This window comes from Ostrea edulis, chromosome 2 (genome assembly GCF_947568905.1).
Source record: "Ostrea edulis chromosome 2, xbOstEdul1.1, whole genome shotgun sequence".
NCBI classification, from domain to species: Eukaryota; Metazoa; Mollusca; class Bivalvia; order Ostreida; family Ostreidae; genus Ostrea; species Ostrea edulis.
The window spans coordinates 37945360-37966891 of NC_079165.1; the positions used below are offsets into that span (position 1 = coordinate 37945360).

The following is a 21532-nucleotide window of genomic DNA, read 5'->3' on the forward strand; positions in this document are numbered from 1 at the left end:
TGATATCGATTTTTTCATCCATGTTTTTAAAGGAAGTCAGCCATTATGACGATGTATTGTACTACCTTAAGTAGCAAGTGCATTGACTTAGTGAACAGAGTAAATTCAACTGTTGCATCTAGTTTTTGACCTGTCCGTTGGTGGCAAAAAACTTAAACCTTAGTCATATCTTTGTACACTATAAGAGGTAGACCTTTTATACTTGGTATGTGTATTCCTTGTGGCAAGACCTTGCATGGACACTAAAATGTTTGACCTGGTGACATTTGACCTACTTTCAGAAAAATTCAAACAAGCCAGGTCTTTGGAAAAAATGTCAAGGCTGAGGAGGTGGTATCCATTGAAATATTCCTACTTCTATAATGAATATGCCCCCACCACAGGCACTTGTTTCTGTAAATTACTTATGACCTCTGTATACTAATAACAACACAAGGTACCTAGCTTCAAATGACACCCCGAGAATGTCGGCCTTTTGAGCCTCCAAGGAATATGCGATGCTAATGTATTTACTACCGTTGTATTGTACAATCATTCAGCTTAAAAACCATGTATGACATGACTGCATTCTTTGCCTCTTGTCGCCGAAAACTGCAACAAAAAATGGCTTTTCCGTTTTATACCACGAAGTGCTATGTACTGATACCGCACAGAATACGTGGTCGATTTTGACTGGCTAGCACGCTCTTCTAAAATTACGTTTGGAATTCTTTAGAATTATTTATAGAAAGATAGAGCATCAGAGATGAATTAAAAATAACAGGCAAAAGGATGATTTTAATGGTGACCATTAACCACAATTGATCTTATTTTATATAATTTAGTTACTAACATTAGGGGGGGGGGGGGGGGGGGAATGCTACAAAAAATAAAGGGGACTCCATCCCCCATATTTTTTTCCACAGACACCTGATAACTATAATCCCCCCTTCTGATTTTTTTTTGCGGTGATAATTCCTCCAAAATGTGTGGATTCCTTGTCTCTCTCAACCCAATTTCGATTGATGTAGTTGTTTCACGCTTTTCACAAGCTTTAGAGATTGGCCTTCTACTGGACTGGTATAATACAGAATATACTTATTATAAACAGTATAAGGTATTTAAGGCTTACAAAAAAGCATGTTTACGATTACATAATTCGAAATTAGGATGGAATAGACGGGGAATCCACACATTTCGGAGAAATAATCGCCGCCCCAAAAAATCAGAAAGGGGGGGGGTGTCCATACTTCAGATGCTTGTGAATTTTTCCATATCGGCACAGATCCGTAATATTAGGGATGCGGGGGAGGGGGTTCGCCGGAGAAGTTGTAAGTTGCACATGGCTTGTTTACATTTCCTGACAGATAATGATAAAAATATGACAGTCATGATAAAGACCTTCAGAACCTTAATCAGTGTGTATGGGGGGGGGGGGGGGGGGGGGGGGGGGGGGTTGTTTCGTTATATAGTGTTCGTCATTGCTCTTGCAATTTTTTCCCCTCAGGCTGGGAGGGGGGTCATTCTTTGCTCCAGGGCTTCAATTCATAACTTTCAAGCTTACATGCATTAATATCTTCTCATTCACTACTACATCGTACTATCAAAAATAGTGGAGGGCCAGCCATTCTCGCAATATATCTTCATTTGCATGCATGAAAATAACAGTTAATGTTAAGGGTTGGCCAGTCGCCTCCGAAAAACATTGATATGTGCCTGCAGCGTTCTTGGTACTTATGGTGGGTTTCATAAAACTTCAATGCAACAACGGGTACTTGCCACATCAATACATACCACAAAGTCAATAACACACCACTAAAAAAAACTTTCCTTGCTCTATTTTGCATGCTTCCAAATAATCTTTTATCTGTATTTTCTCTGACTTTCCATAGATCTGCGTGAAACATGCAATTGGCAGAAATATTTCTCATACTAGTTAACGAAGTTGTATTTACAGTAAGTCATAATTTCATTATTATCTTCATCAGAAATGATTCCGACACGAAAATATTTTTAAATCTCCACTCGGGAAGTCTTAGCTTCTATCTTCTGATGACATGTAAAATCCCGAAACGTACGAACAGCTTTGGTTTTTTTGAGTAACTGAAAATAGCGTACAGCGCCTTCAATTCAAAATTTTTATTTTGTTAAGAAAGCAATATGTTCAATATTTTTTTGGTAATAAACATCGTATCAATTTATTATGATAATAAAACAGTGAGACTTTATTTTTCAACACAACGAATATACAATTTTCATTCTGTGCGGTATCAGTACATAGCACTTCGTGGTATAAAACGGAAAAGCCATTTTTTGTTGCAGTTTTCGGCGACAAGAGGCAATGAATGCAGTCATGTCATACATGGTTTTTAAGCTGAATGATTGTACAATACAACGGTAGTAAATACATTAGCATCGCATATTCCTTGGCGGCTCAACAGGCCGACATTCTCAGGGGGTGCCATTCTGTGTCATTTGAAGCTAGGTACCTTGTGTTGTTATTAGTATACAGAGGTCATAAGTAATTTACAGAAACAAGTGCCTGTGGCCCCCAAAGTTAATTTGTGTCATAGGGATGTTCTGCCACTCTTCCTGAAGTGTAGGAAACAGAGAAGGTAGTCTCTGGTGGATCTGCAAATTACTCGATCCATATCTACTCATGCTGCACATTGTGCCACATGACAATGGGCTTTTGTTTTGAGGAAATTCAAGTTGTGCTGGTGAAAAATGGCACAAGTTGTTTGAGTTTTTGAAAAGTAGGTCAAAGAGAAACTTAATCTTGTAATCTTGGTTTTATCTTTTTAACCAAGGGAGATAAGGCTTGGATATTCCACTTTTAAATGCCCAATGACCAGGTCTTTCAATTGGGCCAATACTTGAGCCCCTGTACTTCTAACTTTTCGAAAGTTGGCTATATCTTTTGAATCAAGGGAAATATGGGAAGGAGTCAAGCTTTCAGGCGAGCAATTTTGATTTCTGAACTTGTATTTGGACTGAAATGTCTATGAAATTTAAAAGATCTTTATTAAGAACCTCCCAGTTAATCTAAGCAAGATTCGTCAAGGCTGATTTGGACTGACACCACTTCCAGGCATCACTGTCCAAGTATCCAGTCTCAACGAATCTCAGAGATTGTATTTGCCCTGAAATGCCAATAATTTTAAAAGATCTTTGCAAGAACAACCTCCCAGTTAATCTCGGCAAGATTTGTCGTTGCTTCAACAAATAACCCAGAATATTTTCAAAAAAGAACTCGGGATACTTCCAAATATATTTAGCAATATGTGTACATGCAAGTACATCGTCCTTTGTCCCAAAAATTCTTGGAGTAATGTGGATCTCCAAAGACTTGTGTAAGAATCTTCCTAAAATATATTTCCTACCTTAGAGAACTAAATACGAGATCCACCTCTAGTGTGATGCACTTAGACCAATTGTGTTCAAGTGCTATCAGCCCTGAACTGAAAAAGTAAGGGTCCTTAAATTTCCATTGATCCACTCAACTGCCGTCACGTCTTCTTCGTCAGACTGGAAATGATGTCCATGGATATCCTTTTTCAAGTTTGGGAATATGAAGAAGTCGCTAGAAGCTAGGTCAGGTGAATAGGCAGGATGTGGTATTAATTCATACCCATTTCCCTCTACAGCATCCATTGCAAGTGTGGACTCTCGCGTTGTCCTGTTGCAGCAAAACACCTTTAGAGGGCGTTTTTCACGGATGGCAGTTCTCAGCTAGTCTAGCAAGTTTGCATAGCACACTCCAATTATTGCACTTCTCTGGGGTAAAAAGTCCAACATGATAATGCCTTTTGCTTCCCAAAATACTGTGGCCATCATCTTGCCAGCAGATGGTTGCGTCATAGAACTTCTTTGGCCTCAGGGACCTTGACACTACCCACTAACAACTCCGAGCTTTATTCTCTGGCTCATAATATAGAACCCAAGTCTCATCTACAGTCACTAGACACAAAAGAAAATCATCTTTTGACCCAAATTGCTTCAACAAGGTGCTGCATACTGATGCTCTGGTTGCCATTTGCTCATCGCTAAGGGATTTGGGGACCCAATGGGCTGTTAGCTTGCGCATACCTAAACGATCATGCAAGATTGTAGAAAAGCTACCATGTGAAATGCCTAATGCCTGCTCTATTTCTTCCACCTGAATTCGCCTATCAGAGTATACTATATCCTGAACTTTCTTCATCAGTGGCATCCAGACCTGGCTTCATCTAAAGACAATCTACCGCGTTTGAATTCCCCTGCCCAAAATTTAACCCAAGCATAAGATGGTGCAGAAGACCCATAAACATCGGCTAACTCGCTGTGCATTTCCTTTTAAATACAAGTACTGAATTATAGCACGGTACTCAACTTAAGATGAAAAGCATGCCTTTGCATCACTAGCTATGTTTGACATTCAATATCTTATCAAAGAATGACTCCATACGCGTGCAATTTTGTACCCAGGTATAAACATATATTTAAACAAGGCATGAAAATTGTAACCGTCTCCGTCAATCAGAAGTGGGATAGGATGGTTACTAATTGACTCGCCCTTGTAATAGGTCTGTCAATCAATGTGTCCCACTTTCATTTCCACAATCTTTTTTTTCCAAATAATTTGTGGTCTTCCTAATGAATAACTATAACAGTTTGATTTTAGTCATGTTTAACCTACATGTATGGCAGCATAAATTTTGTTTTCCACTATTATTTCCTCTTAATCAAGATATAGTGTATGAAAATTGATGTGTTAAGCTTCCAAAAGAAAAAAAAATTGTATCCACATTTTCATTCCCTTGGTATTAAACAAAAATCGAGAGAATATATAGTTATCACCAATGAGTGAGCAAGTAATATTGTATTGCTATTAAATGTCAAGGTTGGGGAGAACATAGGCTAAGCCAGTTTTGGCCCAAAACTTCTTGTAACCATAAACAGATTCTTTATGGTTAGCCCCTGTGGTTGTGAGTTAATGGGATACCTCACTTGTTTGGAATTTCATTATGGCAGAATTGTAAATCGTGCAAGTGATGACTGTATTGTGTACACTGGTTACTCCTTCCATTAAAGAAAAACACAGAAATCCAACAATCAGGTTTGAAACATATTTACACAATCAACAAACTGCTCATATAAAAAAGTATGATTCCTATTAAATAAACAAATTGTATAAAACTAGTAAGTCAGATATCACCGTAAGCTGTAATTAATACATATCAAACATTAATTTATACATGATCACAGTGGGGAATGGGTAGTCAAACTATGCCTTGTGTCAATTTGCACTTCAAGCATCACAAAATGCATGCAAAAAGTTCAGAACATGGAGAGAAAAAAATTGGGATTAAATTTCAACATTTTGTAACAATTATCGTTGATACAATAAAAACTACTTTATCATAAACTTGTCTGAACACACATGCATATATATATATGAATTGATAGTCTTACTTTTCCTTATAATCTGGCTTTACTGTATGACAAGTTTAATTGCACATTGCTTTATAAATATATTATACATGTATTCTGTAAAAAATATTAAAATGGATTTTGTATGAATGGTATCAAAATGAAAAATATTAATGGTATCACAATCTAACCAATGTCAACTATCACATGTTATAAAAACTGATTTTCTGAAATGAAATTGCTTCTATTAGCGATGATTATTACTGCTACCTAGATAAAAATAAGGAAAATAGACAGTTGCGGAACTTTGGTTTTATCCTTTATGGACATTTATATAGTACATTTATAATGAAACAATTAATAAACAACTGTCTGATATGTACTGTGTACGTCTATATTTTAGAATGTTAACAAATATTAATTAACATGTTCGTCTAATGTGCATTCTCAGAACACAGAAATTGAAATCATGTACATTGCATAATAGCAGCACATTATTTGCTTTAAAATGAATATAATTAATAGTAGTTTTGTGAACAATTTAAAAGCAACAACTTATGGAAGACTGACAACTAAGTAAAACAGTACTCTTACAGTGAATTTTTTTCCTGATAACCTGTTTGTACAATCCTCATCATGTACCACAAATTCAAAATTTGGTGACTTCGACTTGCAAAACTGCCGGACTGTCACTACGCAAGTTATTTTTGTCACTGCAAGTAGTTAAAACTGTTTGATTCATGGAACAGATCGGTATTGCTTGAACAGCAGACCATGTTGAATCGATGTTCTCACTAGGGATTGATGATTCAATGGGATTTAAATCGATTGGAAAGGTGGAGCTATTTGAGACTAAGGAAGTACTTGAAATTGTCTGATCCGTGGAGCAGCTTAATCCAGTCTGACCAGTGGAACAATGCGTATTTGTTTGATCTGATGAACAACTGGAGTCTGGCTGATCTGTGGGACAGCTGGGAATTGAGGGACTTGCAGAAGAACTAGCCCCTGTTGGTTCAGCAGAACTACAGACTGTTGCATCAGTGGAACAACTTGGAACTTTTTGGCTAATGGGTTCTGGCTTCTTTGGAATGCTGCTCTGTGTAATTAAGGAAAAAAGTAAATAAACATCAGATACAAGACAACAATACAACCTTTAATAATTTGTTATTACCTGGTATTACTTTGCATCATGCCAAAAGTCATTTCTATATGTTGATATCATATACCAACTTCAAGGAGAAAAACATTTAAGAAATGAGAATACATGAGGATGTGAACTGCGACACTCACACACTTCACAAGGCCCATTCGCGCTTCATGAAAGCCAGCGTGAAGCGTCGTAGTTCAAACCCTCACCCCACCCCGTACTAGTAATAGTGCTTATATATACTGGTTATCATGTACTAGTAATAGTGGTTATATAAACTGGTTGTCACGTACTAGTAATAGTGGTTGTATAAACTGGTTGTCACGTACTAGTAATAGTGGTTGTATAAACTGGTTGTCACGTACTAGTAATAGTGGTTATATAAACTGGTTGTTACGTACTAGTAATAGTGGTTATATAAACTGGTTGTTACATACTAGTAATAGTGGTTACATAAACTGGTTGTTACGTACTAGTAATAGTGGTTGTATAAACTGGTTGTCACGTACTAGTAATAGTGGTTGTATAAACTGGTTGTCACGTACTAGTAATAGTGGTTGTATAAACTGGTTGTCACGTACTAGTAATAGTGGTTGTATAAACTGGTTGTCACGTACTAGTAATAGTGGTACGTTGTATAAACTGGTTGTCATGTACTAGTAATAGTGGTTGTATAAACTGGTTGTCACGTACTAGTAATAGTGGTTGTATAAACTGGTTGTCACGTACTAGTAATAGTGGTTGTATAAACTGGTTGTCACGTACTAGTAATAGTGGTTATATAAACTGGTTGTCACGTACTTGTAATAGTGGTTGTATAAACTGGTTGTCACGTACTAGTAATAGTGGTTGTATAAACTGGTTGTCACGTACTAGTAATAGTGGTTGTATAAACTGGTTGTCACGTACTAGTAATAGTGGTACGTTGTATAAACTGGTTGTCACGTACTAGTAATAGTGGTACGTTGTATAAACTGGTTATCACGTACTAGTAATAGTGGTTGTATAAACTGGTTGTCACGTACTAGTAATAGTGGTTATATAAACTGGTTGTCACGTACTAGTAATAGTGGTTATATAAACTGGTTGTTACGTACTAGTAATAGTGGTTATATAAACTGGTTGTTACATACTAGTAATAGTGGTTACATAAACTGGTTGTTACGTACTAGTAATAGTGGTTGTATAAACGGGTTGTTGCGTGGGAGTAAAATAGTCGTGGTTCCATGATTTACAGAGAACAATTTTTGCTGTCATCGTATACTGATATTGTATAAAAGTTGTCCCATTTTGAATATCGTTTAGTCTTGTAGTTTACATTCATGAATAAATTTTGAGTACATATTGATGATTTATACAGCATTTTAAACCATGATACAAGTTCACTGATGCCACTTTAAAGGAAATGCCCATTGCATTCGGCCATGCCTATTCTAAATTATTTTAAACTTTTGATGCCCACTAAAAAATTTTTTTTTTTACCAAATCCCAATCATACTTTACAAAATATGATGCTTATTGAAAATCTAAAATGACATCATTAAAGAAGAATACCAAAAACACCAGAAATGGAGATCCCTCAGCATTACACCTGAATGAAAAGTGAAAATGGTGAGATATGTAATTGATACTGTACTTGCAAAAGCTGCAGAATAGATAGGTGTGCAAGTAAATGATCGTTCAATCAAAACCATTTGCCTACAATACAGAAACTATCTACAGAGACCTTGCATGAAGTTTTACGGAAGCAAGGACAACCAAAATTACTCTGCGGTGAGCTTAATGAAACTGTATGTGAATATATGATAGGAAGCCAGTGGCGTAATAAATGCTAACATAGTCCAGAGTATTGGTGGAGGTGTAATTCTTAAAAAGTCAAGATCTGTCCCTTTAGGACACCATCAATCTTACTCAAGAAATGGGCAAAGTCCATTAGGGAATGGTTGAACTTCAAAAAGCGAAAAGACACTATGTGCATTCAGCACCTACCAGATGATTCTGAAGTAATAGAACAACAGTATTTCGATAGGATTCATAAGAACATCAAAGATCATGAAATTCCACCTTTATTAGCCATCAATTGGGATTGAACAGGTCATTTTCTAGTTAATTAAGATAAGAGTTTATGTGTTGAAGTTGTTTAGAATGGGATTAGTGTAGTATGTTTAAATGTGCTGAATAACTGTTACATGCTATGGGGATCATCAAGTGTCACAAATCCATGGAAAGTGAGACTGAATTTTTAGTCTGGGCTCTCACTAGTGTGGAAATATCCCCTTCATAAGCATGATGAGATGAAACACGTTTCTTCACTGTGACGTCTAAGCTATCTAACAAGATGTCTTATTATTTACATAGTTGCCGGCTCGTCTGATTTCGTAGGGTTACACCTGATTTCCGACCCACAACCCGATTATTTTTTATGATGAAGTGGGTCATGCTTATAATATTCACAGAACAACCCCAAAACCACTTGATTTCCGGATTTATTTTGTAAATAAGTTCACAAGTGTGACTTCCAGTTTGCAAGCATGCATCGATGAAAACAATGTTAATGGCCATGTACAGTACAGTTAATAAGCCATTAACTGGTGTTAACAATTATCGGCAAGTTGTTTTAACACATCCGATGCCAAGTCATTTTCTTCCCATTCTCCTTCCTTCCTTCTCCCTTTTACTCTGTCCTCCCTCACATAAAAATAAAGCAATTCAATGAAAATTAAAGCAAAATCAACTTACAGATGAAAAAGAGGTAGATGAAGGTCTCTTGATGATGGGGTCCGTTTGCGTTGCCATGTCCCTCATTTCGACAGTTCTCTTGGAGCTCTTCTGCACAATCAATATATCCGTGTCTGCATACAGTGGTTCATTTGGTCCACAAGCCACTGCCTTTTCTATTGATGCTGTACAAGTAAAATAAATTATGTTTCAATTTGTGGGGTTTAAGATTGTAACGCTTACTGTTGAAACAGCTGATGTTAAGGACCCTCTATCAATGCTCATTTACTAGATGCAGTGAATGACAGACTTACCACATTAAAATTAATTCAAATGCAAAGCATAGAAAGGTAAGTGAACAGAAATTCAGCTTTATGTGTACATGCAGAAATTAAACTATGGTGAATCCAATGGGACCAAGACCCTTGCTGGGCTCAAACAAATGTTTGGCATATTCAAAATACAGTATCTACAAATGCCATATTCATACAGAGTTATACTGTTCCAGTTGAACATATAAAGCAGCAATGGACCACACTGATTCTGGTTGACCTTGGTGCTAAGGATGTTTTGTGCCAAGTTTGGTTCCCTATACATTCACATTTTAATTATGATTCTCTATTGTGGCCCAATCCTAACCCCTGGGGTCATGATTTTTACAAACTTTAATCTCCACTTTGCCAGGAAGCTTTCATGTAAATTTCAGATTTTCTGGCCAATTGGTTCTTGAGAGGAAGATTTTTAAATGACCCCACCTTAGTTTTGCATTTAAAAAAATTTTCTCCCCTTTGAAAGGGGCATAGCTCCATCATTTAAACAAACTTGAATCCCTTCACCCAAAGGATGATTTGTATCAAGTTTGATTGAAATTGGCCCAGTGGTTCTAAAGAAAAAGATTTTCCTATATATCAGCATGTAAAACCCCATGTGGCCCCACCCTACCCTCAGGGACCATGATCTGAACAAATTTGAATCTACTGTAAATCATGAAGCTCTCGCTTAAATCTCCACTCTTGTGGCCTAGTGGTTCTTGATAAGATTTTCTTTATATATTAGCATGTATAATTTTGATACCCTATTGTGGCTCCAACATACCCAAAAGGCTCAGGATTTTAACAACCTTGAATCTCCACTATGTCAGGAAGCTTTCATGAAAATTTCAGATTTTCTGTCCAAGTGGTTCTTGAGAAGACAATTCTTAAATGACCCCACTCTAATTTTGCAATTTTATGATTATCTCCCTTTTGAAGGAGGTATGACCCTTTATTTGGACAAACTTGAATCCCCTTCACCCAAGGAAGATTTGAGCCAAGTTTGATTGAAATTGGACCAATGGCTCTGGAGAAGATTTTGTTAAATATCTGCATGTAAACTTCAATCTCCTATTGTGGCCCACCCTACCCCTGGGGGCCATGGTCTGTACAAATTTGAATCTACTCTATATCAGGATCTCCATTCTTATGGACCAGTGGTTCTTGAGAAGATTTTAAAGAATTTTCTTTATATATTTGCATGTTTAACTTTGATACCCTATTGTGGCTCCAACATACCCCCAAAGCTCAGGATTTTAACAAACTTGAATCTTCACTATGTCAGGAAGCTATCATGTAAATTTCAGATTTTCTGTCCCAGTGGTTCTTGAGAGTACAGTTCTTAAATGACCCCACCCTAGTTTTGGGATTTTGTGATTATCTACCCTTTGAAGGGGGTATGACCCTTTATTAAAACAAACTTGAATCCCCTTCATTCAAGGATGATTTGAGCCAGTTTGGTTAAAATTGATCCAGTGGTTCAGGAGAATAAGTCAAATATGTGAAAAGTTTACAGACAGATGGACAACGGGCGATAAGAAAAGCTCACTTAAGCTTTCGGCTAAGGTGAGGTAATAAAAGGGCAAAAAGAAGATTTACTTTAAAGCAATAGTCATGAGCAAAGAAAACAATGATATAGGTACTAATTGAAAATATATATACTACATGTATTTTGTCACAAGCTGGGTATGCTTACCAATGGACTGATGACACTGAGGATTGCTGTATGCATGGTTAAGAATGGCTCTTTCTCTCATATCCCGTGGTTTTTTGGGAGAAAGGGATTTAGGTAGCAAGCTAGCTTGAGAGGAAAGACTTGGCACCTTCACACCAACCGTGGTGAAATCCACATGGTCTGGAAAGGCAGGTATCTTACATTCAGTGCAGTAACACATGCATGGTGTCTTATGAAATATCACACTTTTGTTACAATAACATCATGTACCCCCACTCCCTAATAAATAATTGCAAGTAGTCTATGGACCAAAATAAAAAAAATCACATTTTTTTTGGCATGTTGATGATGTGAAAAAACTCAAACCTTGATATTGTCAGAATTTACATCTGCACAACTCAATGGATAAGGTATCAGTTTACTGACCGCAGATCCCGAGATCAAGTCTGCCAGTTTCTTTTGTGTTATTTATCAAAATAAATTTTTGAAAATCATGTTTTTTTTTCTCTTTAAAATTGCATATTTTTTTTGCCTTTTTGATATATGTACTTATTTCATATCACATCTTTCATGATTAAATCATTTCATGCTGATTGATAAACTCTTTCAAGGTGTAGTGAGCCAACTTAAAAAATTATGACCTGGGCAAATATCTTCAGCTTATTATCAATGATCTTCATGGTCAACACACCGTATAAGCTAGCTTTGTTCCAAACATATGAAGTATGAGCTACTGTCACCCAATTACAAAGTCACCACCTGAGACATTTAACAATGACCTTGACCTTCATCAAATAAGTCTCTCTAGTATGAAGTTATATAAAGTATGAAGAAAATGTTTCTCACTTTTATTTTTACTCGTGTCCTTGATTATAAATTATACACTCAAGTTTGTTTGCTACATGTTTAAAAGTAAAAGAGGAGATTTAATACATTTTCACTAAATAATCTACATAACCGAGAGTCCCTCATCTTGATCTAGGGACTAAGGACCATAACAATAATTATTTTGGCAGAGACCTCTTTGTTCATTAAGGAATCACACGGTTTGTTAGCTAGATGTCTGGGAGTAAGGAAGAAAATTCTTAAAGCTTGCACAATTTTCTGAGGTTTTTACCCTCACCTACAGCAACAAATAGGTAGGGGTGTGTGTTTGATTAGGGACCAAAAAATTCACAAATTCAATTCCATTTACATGCAATATGTGGTAAAAATAGGTTAAGTGGAAGTTGAAAAATCTTCCGAAGTTAATGCAAAATGCACAGAAACAAACCAAACAGATTGCAATAGGTTGTCTGAATAATTTGATGACCTAATAACATGTATTTTATGAGAAAGGACCATGAAATTGAAGACCATTTTTAAAAAGTAAAATTTTGAGTGTTTTGGTTACTCTATGTAAGGGCTATTCCAGAAATAAATACATGGGGGGGTCGGGAGGCACCTTTTGTATATACCAAGCACCCATAAAAAAAAAATAAAAAATTACCCCATGACCCATCAAATTAATAAACTCATTTTACAATGACCCATCTAAAAAAAAACAAAAAACTAACCAGACCCACCACAAAAATATTTTTAAAAATGAAAACGGTACAAATCTTGCGAGGTTTTCGGGACAAACATTCTAGTCAATGACGCGGTAATGCCTGTGCGACATTGTATCACAGTAGTTCTGAAGAAACGATGTCACAGCAACAATGAAAGGCATCTATGGCGGGAATGTTGGAAAGATTGGGAGTTCAAACGATGCTATTATCATGAAATGGGTATGGATATGTTTTTCTACGAATCGTTCGTCTTCTAATGGAGCCCGCGCCCGGAGGCCTCTATATCACCATCACACCGACTGATAAATATAACGCATCGGTACCCTCGTATAAATCAACTAAGGTTTGCCTATTTTTATTAGAAAACGGAATACCTGTTGGTTTCAAAATATTCCCAAAATCGATGCACTGTAAACTGTAATAATCTACAGAACAGAGTTCGCCGCCATCACGTCCAAAGGGACCCTACTAAACGCGCCTCTAATTTGAAGAGTGCCGTTATGGAAAGTTATGCGCTGCAAAGAGCGACAACTCGAATAGTTCTATGTTACTTCCGATTTCCGAAGCAGCATTTCGAAAGCTCGTTTTCAATTTTCCCTCCGACGTTTTGTAACCAACACGACAAGAGCGACAATAAAAATATTCTGAAAACTCAACACCCACATGGCACAAATTAAAACAATAGAAACTACCCACCACCCATAATAAATATTTTTTTAACAGTCCAACCACGGACCAATTAAAATATGAAAAAATACGACCACCCATACAAAAAAATATCGTTTGCCGCCCGACCCCCCCATTTGATCATTTCTGGAACAGCCCTAAGTACAATTTACTCCATGCAATGCATTGATGGTAAATGGTGTAGATTGGTGGATGTGATGATTGATGGTAGATGGTGTAGATCAGTGGATGTGATGATTGATGGTAGATGTAGATTGGTGGATGTGATGATTGATGGTAGATGATGTAGATTGGTGGATGTGATGATTGATGGTAGATGACGTAGATTAGTGGATGTGATGATTGATGGTAGATGATGTAGATCGGTGGATGTGATGATTGATGGTAGATGTAGATCGGTGGATGTGATGATTGATGGTAGATGTAGATCGGTGGATGTGATGATTGATGGTAGATGGTGTAGATCGGTGGATGTGATGATTGATGGTAGTTGTAATGATTGATGGTAGATGTAGATCGGTGGATGTGATGATTGATGGTAGATGTAGATCGGTGGATGTGATGATTGATGGTAGATGTAGATTGGTGGATGTGATGATTGATGGTAGATGTAGATCGGTGGATGTGATGATTGATGGTAGATGATGTAGATCGGTGGATGTGATGATTGATGGTAGATGTAGATTGGTGGATGTGATGATTGATGGTAGATGGTGTAGATCGGTGGATGTGATGATTGATGGTAGATGATGTAGATCGGTGGATGTGATGATTGATGGTAGATGTAGATTGGTGGATGTGATGATTGATGGTAGATGACGTAGATTAGTGGATGTGATGATTGATGGTAGATGGTGTAGATCGGTGGATGTGATGATTGATGGTAGATGTAGATTGGTGGATGTGATGATTGATGGTAGATGGTGTAGATTGGTGGATGTGATGATTGATGGTAGATGGTGTAGATCGGTGGATGTGATGATTGATGGTAGATGTAGATCGGTGGATGTGATGATTGATGGTAGATGTAGATCGGTGGATGTGATGATTGATGGTAGATGTAGATTGGTGGATGTGATGATTGATGATAGATGGTGTAGATTGGTGGATGTGATGATTGATGGTAGATGTAGATTGGTGGATGTGATGATTGATGGTAGATGTAGATTGGTGGATGTGATGATTGATGGTAGATGTAGATTGGTGGATGTGATGATTGATGGTAGATGTGATGATTGATGATAGATGGTGTAGATTGGTGGATGTGATGATTGATGGTAGATGTAGATTGGTGGATGTGATGATTGATGATAGATGGTGTAGATTGGTAGATGTGATGATTGATGGTAGATGGTGTAGATCGGTGGATGTGATGATACTTCACCTGTTACAGTGTGGAGAGGGGAGTGCTCCACATCCACAGACAAGGTATTGGTGTTTACAGCTGGATAATACTCCACGTTTTTCCAGTTCCTCTCCAGTGCTGGACCCCAGCTGGACTCGGCCTGGCACAACTTCTTCAATCTCTGTAAACATGACATTATTTGGAAATTTCAAAATTTAGGTTTTTTTTTCTAGACAATGTTGTTAATGGACTTGTGTTTAGTTTGTTTTTTCTAAAATGAAGCACTTCTTAAAAAAAAAAAATCTTCAGCAGAGGTGTTAGACTGTCAAACCAAATGTGTTGCACATAAATTCTTGTTAAACAATAATATGACAGTGCCTTTTCATTTAAATGCCATTAAACTCAGGCTTTTAATAAATGATTATCTACCGTTATTAGTTTCCCTTTACTGAGCGCCAGTTTACATACGATCCACAGAGGAATGGCTAACAATGGAATGCACGTAATCATGAAGCCCAGGACCTCCGACCAGGGGGGATAACTGTCAGAATTGTATTTCTCAGACAGCGACTTGTAACCAATGCTGGAGAATATGATGATGAACTGAAAGGAAAAAGGAAAACCTGCAATATGTATGCATCACTAGTTGTCATATCATGCAAGATCAATTTCAATTGAAGAATGATGTGTGTTTGTTTGCTTCTAGGGGCAGATTGTTATGAATTCACTAGCGAGGACTTACTGTGATAATGGTAGGAGAGATGATGCACCACATTGCTTTCCACCAGTAACCTACATAATGACCAATCATATGCTTGATGTCATTACAGAAGTGTCGCACTCCGTATATCCAGCCGATTGCAATACACATGAAGACCCCATTCACCAAGGAGGCAAAGCCTGCTGCATATTCATCCATTAATGTTAGAACATAGACTCCACCCTAAATATAAATATTGGAAATTCTTTCATTAAAAACTGTGTGTTCTAGTAATTAACCAATTACTAATTTTCCCTCTCATTTACCTGTGTGGACAGTGGTAATCCAAGAAAGAACATCACAGAACAAACAAGGAAGAGCACGACGATTCTCTTTCCACGGAAGACGGATATGTTTTCATCCATTATAGCTGTCACAACAGTCTCTATCAGTACAAACTGGGTGCTGAGACCCAGCATGATGATCATCAGGAAGAATAGAATGGACCACAGAGGAGCTATTGGAAAGTAGGACATGGCAGCTGGGTTGACTATAAAGGCAAGTCCTATCCCTGCAAGACAACAAACTTGGGTGATCTATAATATATATATACCTATTTACTGGCTAAGAGAACAATTACAAATTAAATGTTCATGGGGATAGCAACTATACTTCCAGCAGTATAGAGCCAAGGACAATTGTTGCTGAACTTGTTTATTGTTTCAATATCCATTAAATCTTTTAAAAAAAAATATCTCTCTAATTCACTGAAGTGATGCAAGAGGTAAATGTATATTTTAATTGAAGACATGACGATATCATTTTAGAAGGAACACTGGATCATTTGTGCCACTGGTTGAACTATTACATATCAGAAAATAGAAACTACTTATCCACAAACATCTTTCAGTAGATGATTTACTGTAGATTCCTAAATATACACGAGGAATTTATTATCGTGTAATTTCGCGAGAGGCATCACTAGTGAAATAAAATTACTCGATTTTAATTTTCTGTTGCTAAAATACAGGTAAGCACTCTTCATTACCAAACGGCAAGTGAGTTCATATTCAATTAGACTTATACTTGTCATTTCGTTATACGAAGTACTCACCATATTAAGTACTCGTGTAAAATAAGAGTCAACAGTATTCATAGAAAAAATGCCTAGGTTGTTTGTATGAGGGTACAAAAACAATGGAAACGTGGCAAAGACAATTCTAGAGAAATTACCTCCTCTTCACATCGTTTTCATATCCCCCATAAAACAAACTACTATTTATGGCTCTCAGTTGTGAAATTTTCACCCAGCAAACTTTTAAATCTACATTTCTCGGAAAATTTTCTCCTCCATCACATTGATTAGTCATATTTTTTACATCTCAATGATTGCATTCAGTTTTACATCAGCTTCAACTTCTATATCTTTCTTTATTGTATCTGTACATTACTGCTGTCGGTAAAAATATTTTCAAAACGACATGAACTTTGTTGGCCACAACAAAAATACATTGAGATGCTTTATAAACTGACAAAATATTGGGGAATGTAAATGCATGCCAATAATGCAATAATCTACCCTATTTACATTGAAGAATCCCTTTTATAATGTTCTTCGATGAAGATAGAATTTCTAATCTCCAAATAATTTTAATTCCAGAATGAATTCATTATTTCAAATATAAATGATTAAAATCTGATGGCCTTACCTGATGTTATGACCTTCTCTATATCAGTGTCAAGTTCGTTGCTAAGGACGCCCATCATGGCAAACACAGAGAAACCAGCTAATAAACTCATAACAGTATCACCCAAGCACACCAAAATAGCATCACTGAAATAATGAATTTATTTTCTAAATACTTCCATTAGTGAAAAATAAATAGTCTTATCATAAAATAATATCAATATTGCAAATTCGTTACACAAAAAGTTGGTCAATTCAATTTTCTCTCGAGTTAACTTGAATTTTCCTCCTGACTACTATAATGAATAAAATGCACATTTCACTGGTTTTAAAAGTGAAAACAAAAAGATACCTGTAAATATTATTATGGAATTTGTTGTAACTGGCAAGAGTGGTCAGTCCTCCCAGACAGACGGAGAGACTGAAGAAGACTTGCACAGCTGCATCTGCCCACACGCTTGGCTCCTGCAGCTTCTCCCACTTAGGGGTAAAGTAAAACTTGATCCCTTTTATGTTCCCCTCCATTGTCAGGGCTCGCACCAACAATGTCAGCATGATCAGGAACGGGAAAATCACAACCAGGTAAGCTACCTACATAGGAAAAATTCAGACTCTGGAAATATTATTCTGTTCCAATACTTTTGAAGGGAAGTATAGAAAGATTAAGGAAGAAATGGTATTGATAGGGGAAACTAGAACTGTCCTAATGGGACATTATATGTTATGCCAACTTTACTTTGTCATTGATTTTGTCAGTAAATAAATGACATTAGCTCAAGTATTGGTAGAACTTCATTGTTGAACTTCTTTCCACTTCTTCAATTCCTGATTGACTTATGAGCGAAAAACGGTATTAGAAATAAACTCTGGACAAATTGTGTCTATTACTACAAGTACAACCAAACCAGAAAATGTCCGTAACTTCCATAACTGTTAAAATATTTCAATGAAAATAGAAGATGCACAACTACATTATATATATAAGATGAGAATAAAGTTTGAATCAAATCTGTTCAACGGTATTAGAATTAAACTCTGGACAAAGTGCGCAACCCCCAAAATGAAAAGAAAATGTGCGTAACTTCTATAACTGTTACAATATTTCAATGAAAATAGGAGATGCACAACTACATAATATATAGAAGATGTGCATAAAGTTTGAATGAAATATGTCCAACGGTATTAGAAATAAACTTCGGACAAGTTGCGTCTACGGACAAACAAAGTGATTCCAGTATACCCCCCCAAACTTCGTTTGCGGGGGGTACAAAAAGAGGCCCACAGACCATATCAGTCACCTAAGAATCAGTTAAAAGTATCACTATAGCCTTAGGGACTATGAAATTTATAATATCATTACTGCATAGGCGTAGCTTGGGTTTGAATATTACCGAGGCAGGGGGTCTGGGCCCCCCAGAAGCTATTGACATTTTAACAACGTAAAAGGTGTTTTTTTTTACCGAGGCAGCTGCCTCGGTTGCCTCAATGGAAGCTACGCCACTGTACTGTTTTGCATATCTAAGCTAAATTTTAATATTAAGCAGCAGTACAAAACAAGATGTTCTTAAAACACAAATGCCCTAAAGGTGTTCATACAGATTCATTTATTCATACTTCATTTACTCAGATAGGAAATTTACATATAACAAATATATACAATAGAAGAATAGATTTGACAAAGATAGTAAACCAGAAAAATCAAGAGAATATATATTGAGTATGTTAAAGGTAAGTTATATACCATGTGACTCTATGACTACTTTGGTCCCACACTTGAGTTAGAATCCTGGAGTGGGAAATTCACAATTTTGGTACATTCTATTCTGCTTTTCCTAAACATGCATTCAATTTTTTATTCAATGTCAGCAAAATTGAAAAAGTCTTTCAATTGATAAAGACATTTAATCACTGTGATCATTTTGGCCCCACCCTACCTCCAAAAAACCCTACCATTGATTGGGATAATGAAATTTACCATTTTGGTAAAGGGCTACCTGCTCCTTCTTGATGTCTATATTTAGTTTCAAATTAGTATAAAATGCTGTTTAAAAATGGTTTGCACACTACAAGCCAAGTTTGGTCCCACCCTAGAGTCAGAACCTCTACCTCAGGTATCATAAAATTTACAATTATGGTAGAGGCCTTCCTGCTCCACATCACTATGCATTTAGTTTTCCTTACACATGTGTGGTTGTAGAGAAGATTTTTGAAAACTGGTCAATGTTCCGAAATGTTTGACTTGCCCCTAGACCATGGAGGTCCTGTAATTCAAAATTCATGTCCCCCTTGTCCCAAATATCCTTCAAACCAAACTTGAAAAAGAATTGGAATGGTAGTTATCAAGTTAAAAATGTTCAATTGTTAATGCACTCCTATGGACACAGACCAATAGCAATAGGTCATCCGAGTGATTCAGGTGACTTAAAATCTTGCAGAAGCTAGCAAATCTTGACACTACCTTACATTACTGTTCACTAGATAACTCATGTTCCCCAGACCTCTATGATAATTTTTGCTCACGGCTGCTTACTTTGAGTTAGATATGGATTGTTTCACAGACACAACTGACCTTCCCTGAAGTGCGCACTCCTTTGACTAGGCAGATGAAAACGATGATCCAGCACAGCAGCAGACACAGGGCAAGTTCATACTGTATGCTGCCCAGTTCATTCATGCTCCCAGAGCGCTTCAAAACTTCATTGCTGTAAATGTCAATGTGATGAAATAATTGCATCTTTCATTTAAATGCTCTGAAGTAATGTTCATTTCTCAATAACAAAATTATGACATGGACAACCTTTATCGATAAACTTGGCTAGACAAAAGAATAATTCAAGGTCAAAACATAATTTCTGGAAATAAGCAACTTTGTACAGATTAGTAGCTTCTACCGCCTGTTCGTTACATAATTGATGTCCTCAAAATAGGGAAAAAATAATCCATAACTTCCTTGAATATTAAAATATATCGATCAAAATAGAAGATGCACAACTTCATTATTCATATCAGATATAGTTTTAATGAAATCTATTTATTAGTGTTGGTGTTAAAGATATCCTCTGGACAAATGATTTCTACAGATAAAGTTATTGAAGTATAGCCCCCCTCCCCCCAAATTTGTGTGTGTGTGGGGGGGGGGGTGTATAAATATCTTTAAATCAAACTAACTATTGCCAATTATTTTAGTAAAGTAAGGCCATAACACATTGCATGTTTTAAATTAAAGTAACTATTGCCAATTATTTAAGTAAAGTAAGGCCATAACACATTGCATGCCGATAATCTTGTGACAAGAAAGAGAGAGAGAGAGAGAGAGAGAGAAATAATATCAGTGATACTAATTTCTGGTGTAAATCATGTCTTTCAATTTCAAGTTGACTTGATAAGAGAATCTGTATTTCATCACTCACTAAAAGTACTCCTCGCTGGGGCTGGTCGGCTTTTGGGAGTTGACCCAGGAGGAATTGAGGAAGATATCGTCACCGACTTCATCCCTGAGGTCACTGATACAAGAGACTACTTTGGAGTTACTGATCCACGTGGACTGGTTCGTTTGTGTGCAGTTCAGCAACGTATCCACACACGATATGTTCTTTACCACTGGTTCGTAAAGATATGATGTGTTCAACCAGGAGCAGTTCGAGACTTCATATTTATTCAAACTACATGCTGTGAAGAATAAAATCGATATAATACAAATTTCAAACTTCAGGATAAAAACATTTTGGACTGCTCCATTTAATTCAAAGTTTAAATCAACTTACAGTTCTGATCATTCCATGCATTGTTACAGGTGAGCCAAGGCAAAGTTGCCATCATAGAGGAAAAGAGGTAGTGAAAAGCCCAGGCATTCACCATATTGTAGTAGATCCCCACCAGAGTGGAGGCCAGCACCATAGATATTCCAATACCTAGAAGTAAACAGTAGTAAAATGCTGTCAAATTATTTCTTGTTCTACTAAATATCATTCATTAATGAAATATTTACATTTCCAATGATTTTGTCTTCGATATCTTTACAAATTGTAATGATATTAATCATTTCCCCTGAATGAGCTGCGTTTGTACATAATGGATGTAGTATGAAGCTTAAATTGATATATAGTAACTATGTATATTATAAAGACTGGGAGTTATTCTGACAGAAATGAAAGTAGAATGTTAATTAATATAAGAAATAAATTTCCTTTTTGATATACATGGAATGAACTGCAACACCTCATGACGGCATAGGTGTTAAGAAGTGCTTATGTGCTTCATGAAGTATGCCAGAGTGAATTAAGAGTCACATTTCATACCCTCGTGTATTTTCAAAAGGATA

At 36.6% G+C, this 21532-nt stretch overlaps 1 protein-coding gene across 5 annotated transcripts in view; it reads right to left on the reverse strand.

Moving 5' to 3' along the window:
- Nucleotides 1-5072: 5072 nt before the first annotated feature.
- Nucleotides 5073-21532, reverse strand: part of LOC125680508 (uncharacterized) — a 112000-nt gene continuing 95540 nt past the window's right edge. For 4 of the 5 annotated variants that reach the window (XM_048920171.2, XM_048920172.2, XM_048920175.2 and 1 more), the window contains 12 exons: nucleotides 20976-21122; nucleotides 20622-20880; nucleotides 19781-19913; nucleotides 17564-17802; nucleotides 17234-17358; nucleotides 15851-16095; nucleotides 15567-15767; nucleotides 15254-15427; nucleotides 14864-15005; nucleotides 11264-11422; nucleotides 9278-9441; nucleotides 5073-6487 (listed from right to left, as the gene is read on the reverse strand). In XM_048920171.2, the coding sequence (XP_048776128.2) occupies nucleotides 6041-6487; nucleotides 9278-9441; nucleotides 11264-11422; nucleotides 14864-15005; nucleotides 15254-15427; nucleotides 15567-15767; nucleotides 15851-16095; nucleotides 17234-17358; nucleotides 17564-17802; nucleotides 19781-19913; nucleotides 20622-20880; nucleotides 20976-21122 (2435 nt within the window). In that variant the 3' untranslated portion in view covers nucleotides 5073-6040. The remainder of the gene's footprint in view (nucleotides 6488-9277; nucleotides 9442-11263; nucleotides 11423-14863; nucleotides 15006-15253; nucleotides 15428-15566; nucleotides 15768-15850; nucleotides 16096-17233; nucleotides 17359-17563; nucleotides 17803-19780; nucleotides 19914-20621; nucleotides 20881-20975; nucleotides 21123-21532) is intronic. The other variant, XM_048920174.2, reaches the window with a different exon arrangement.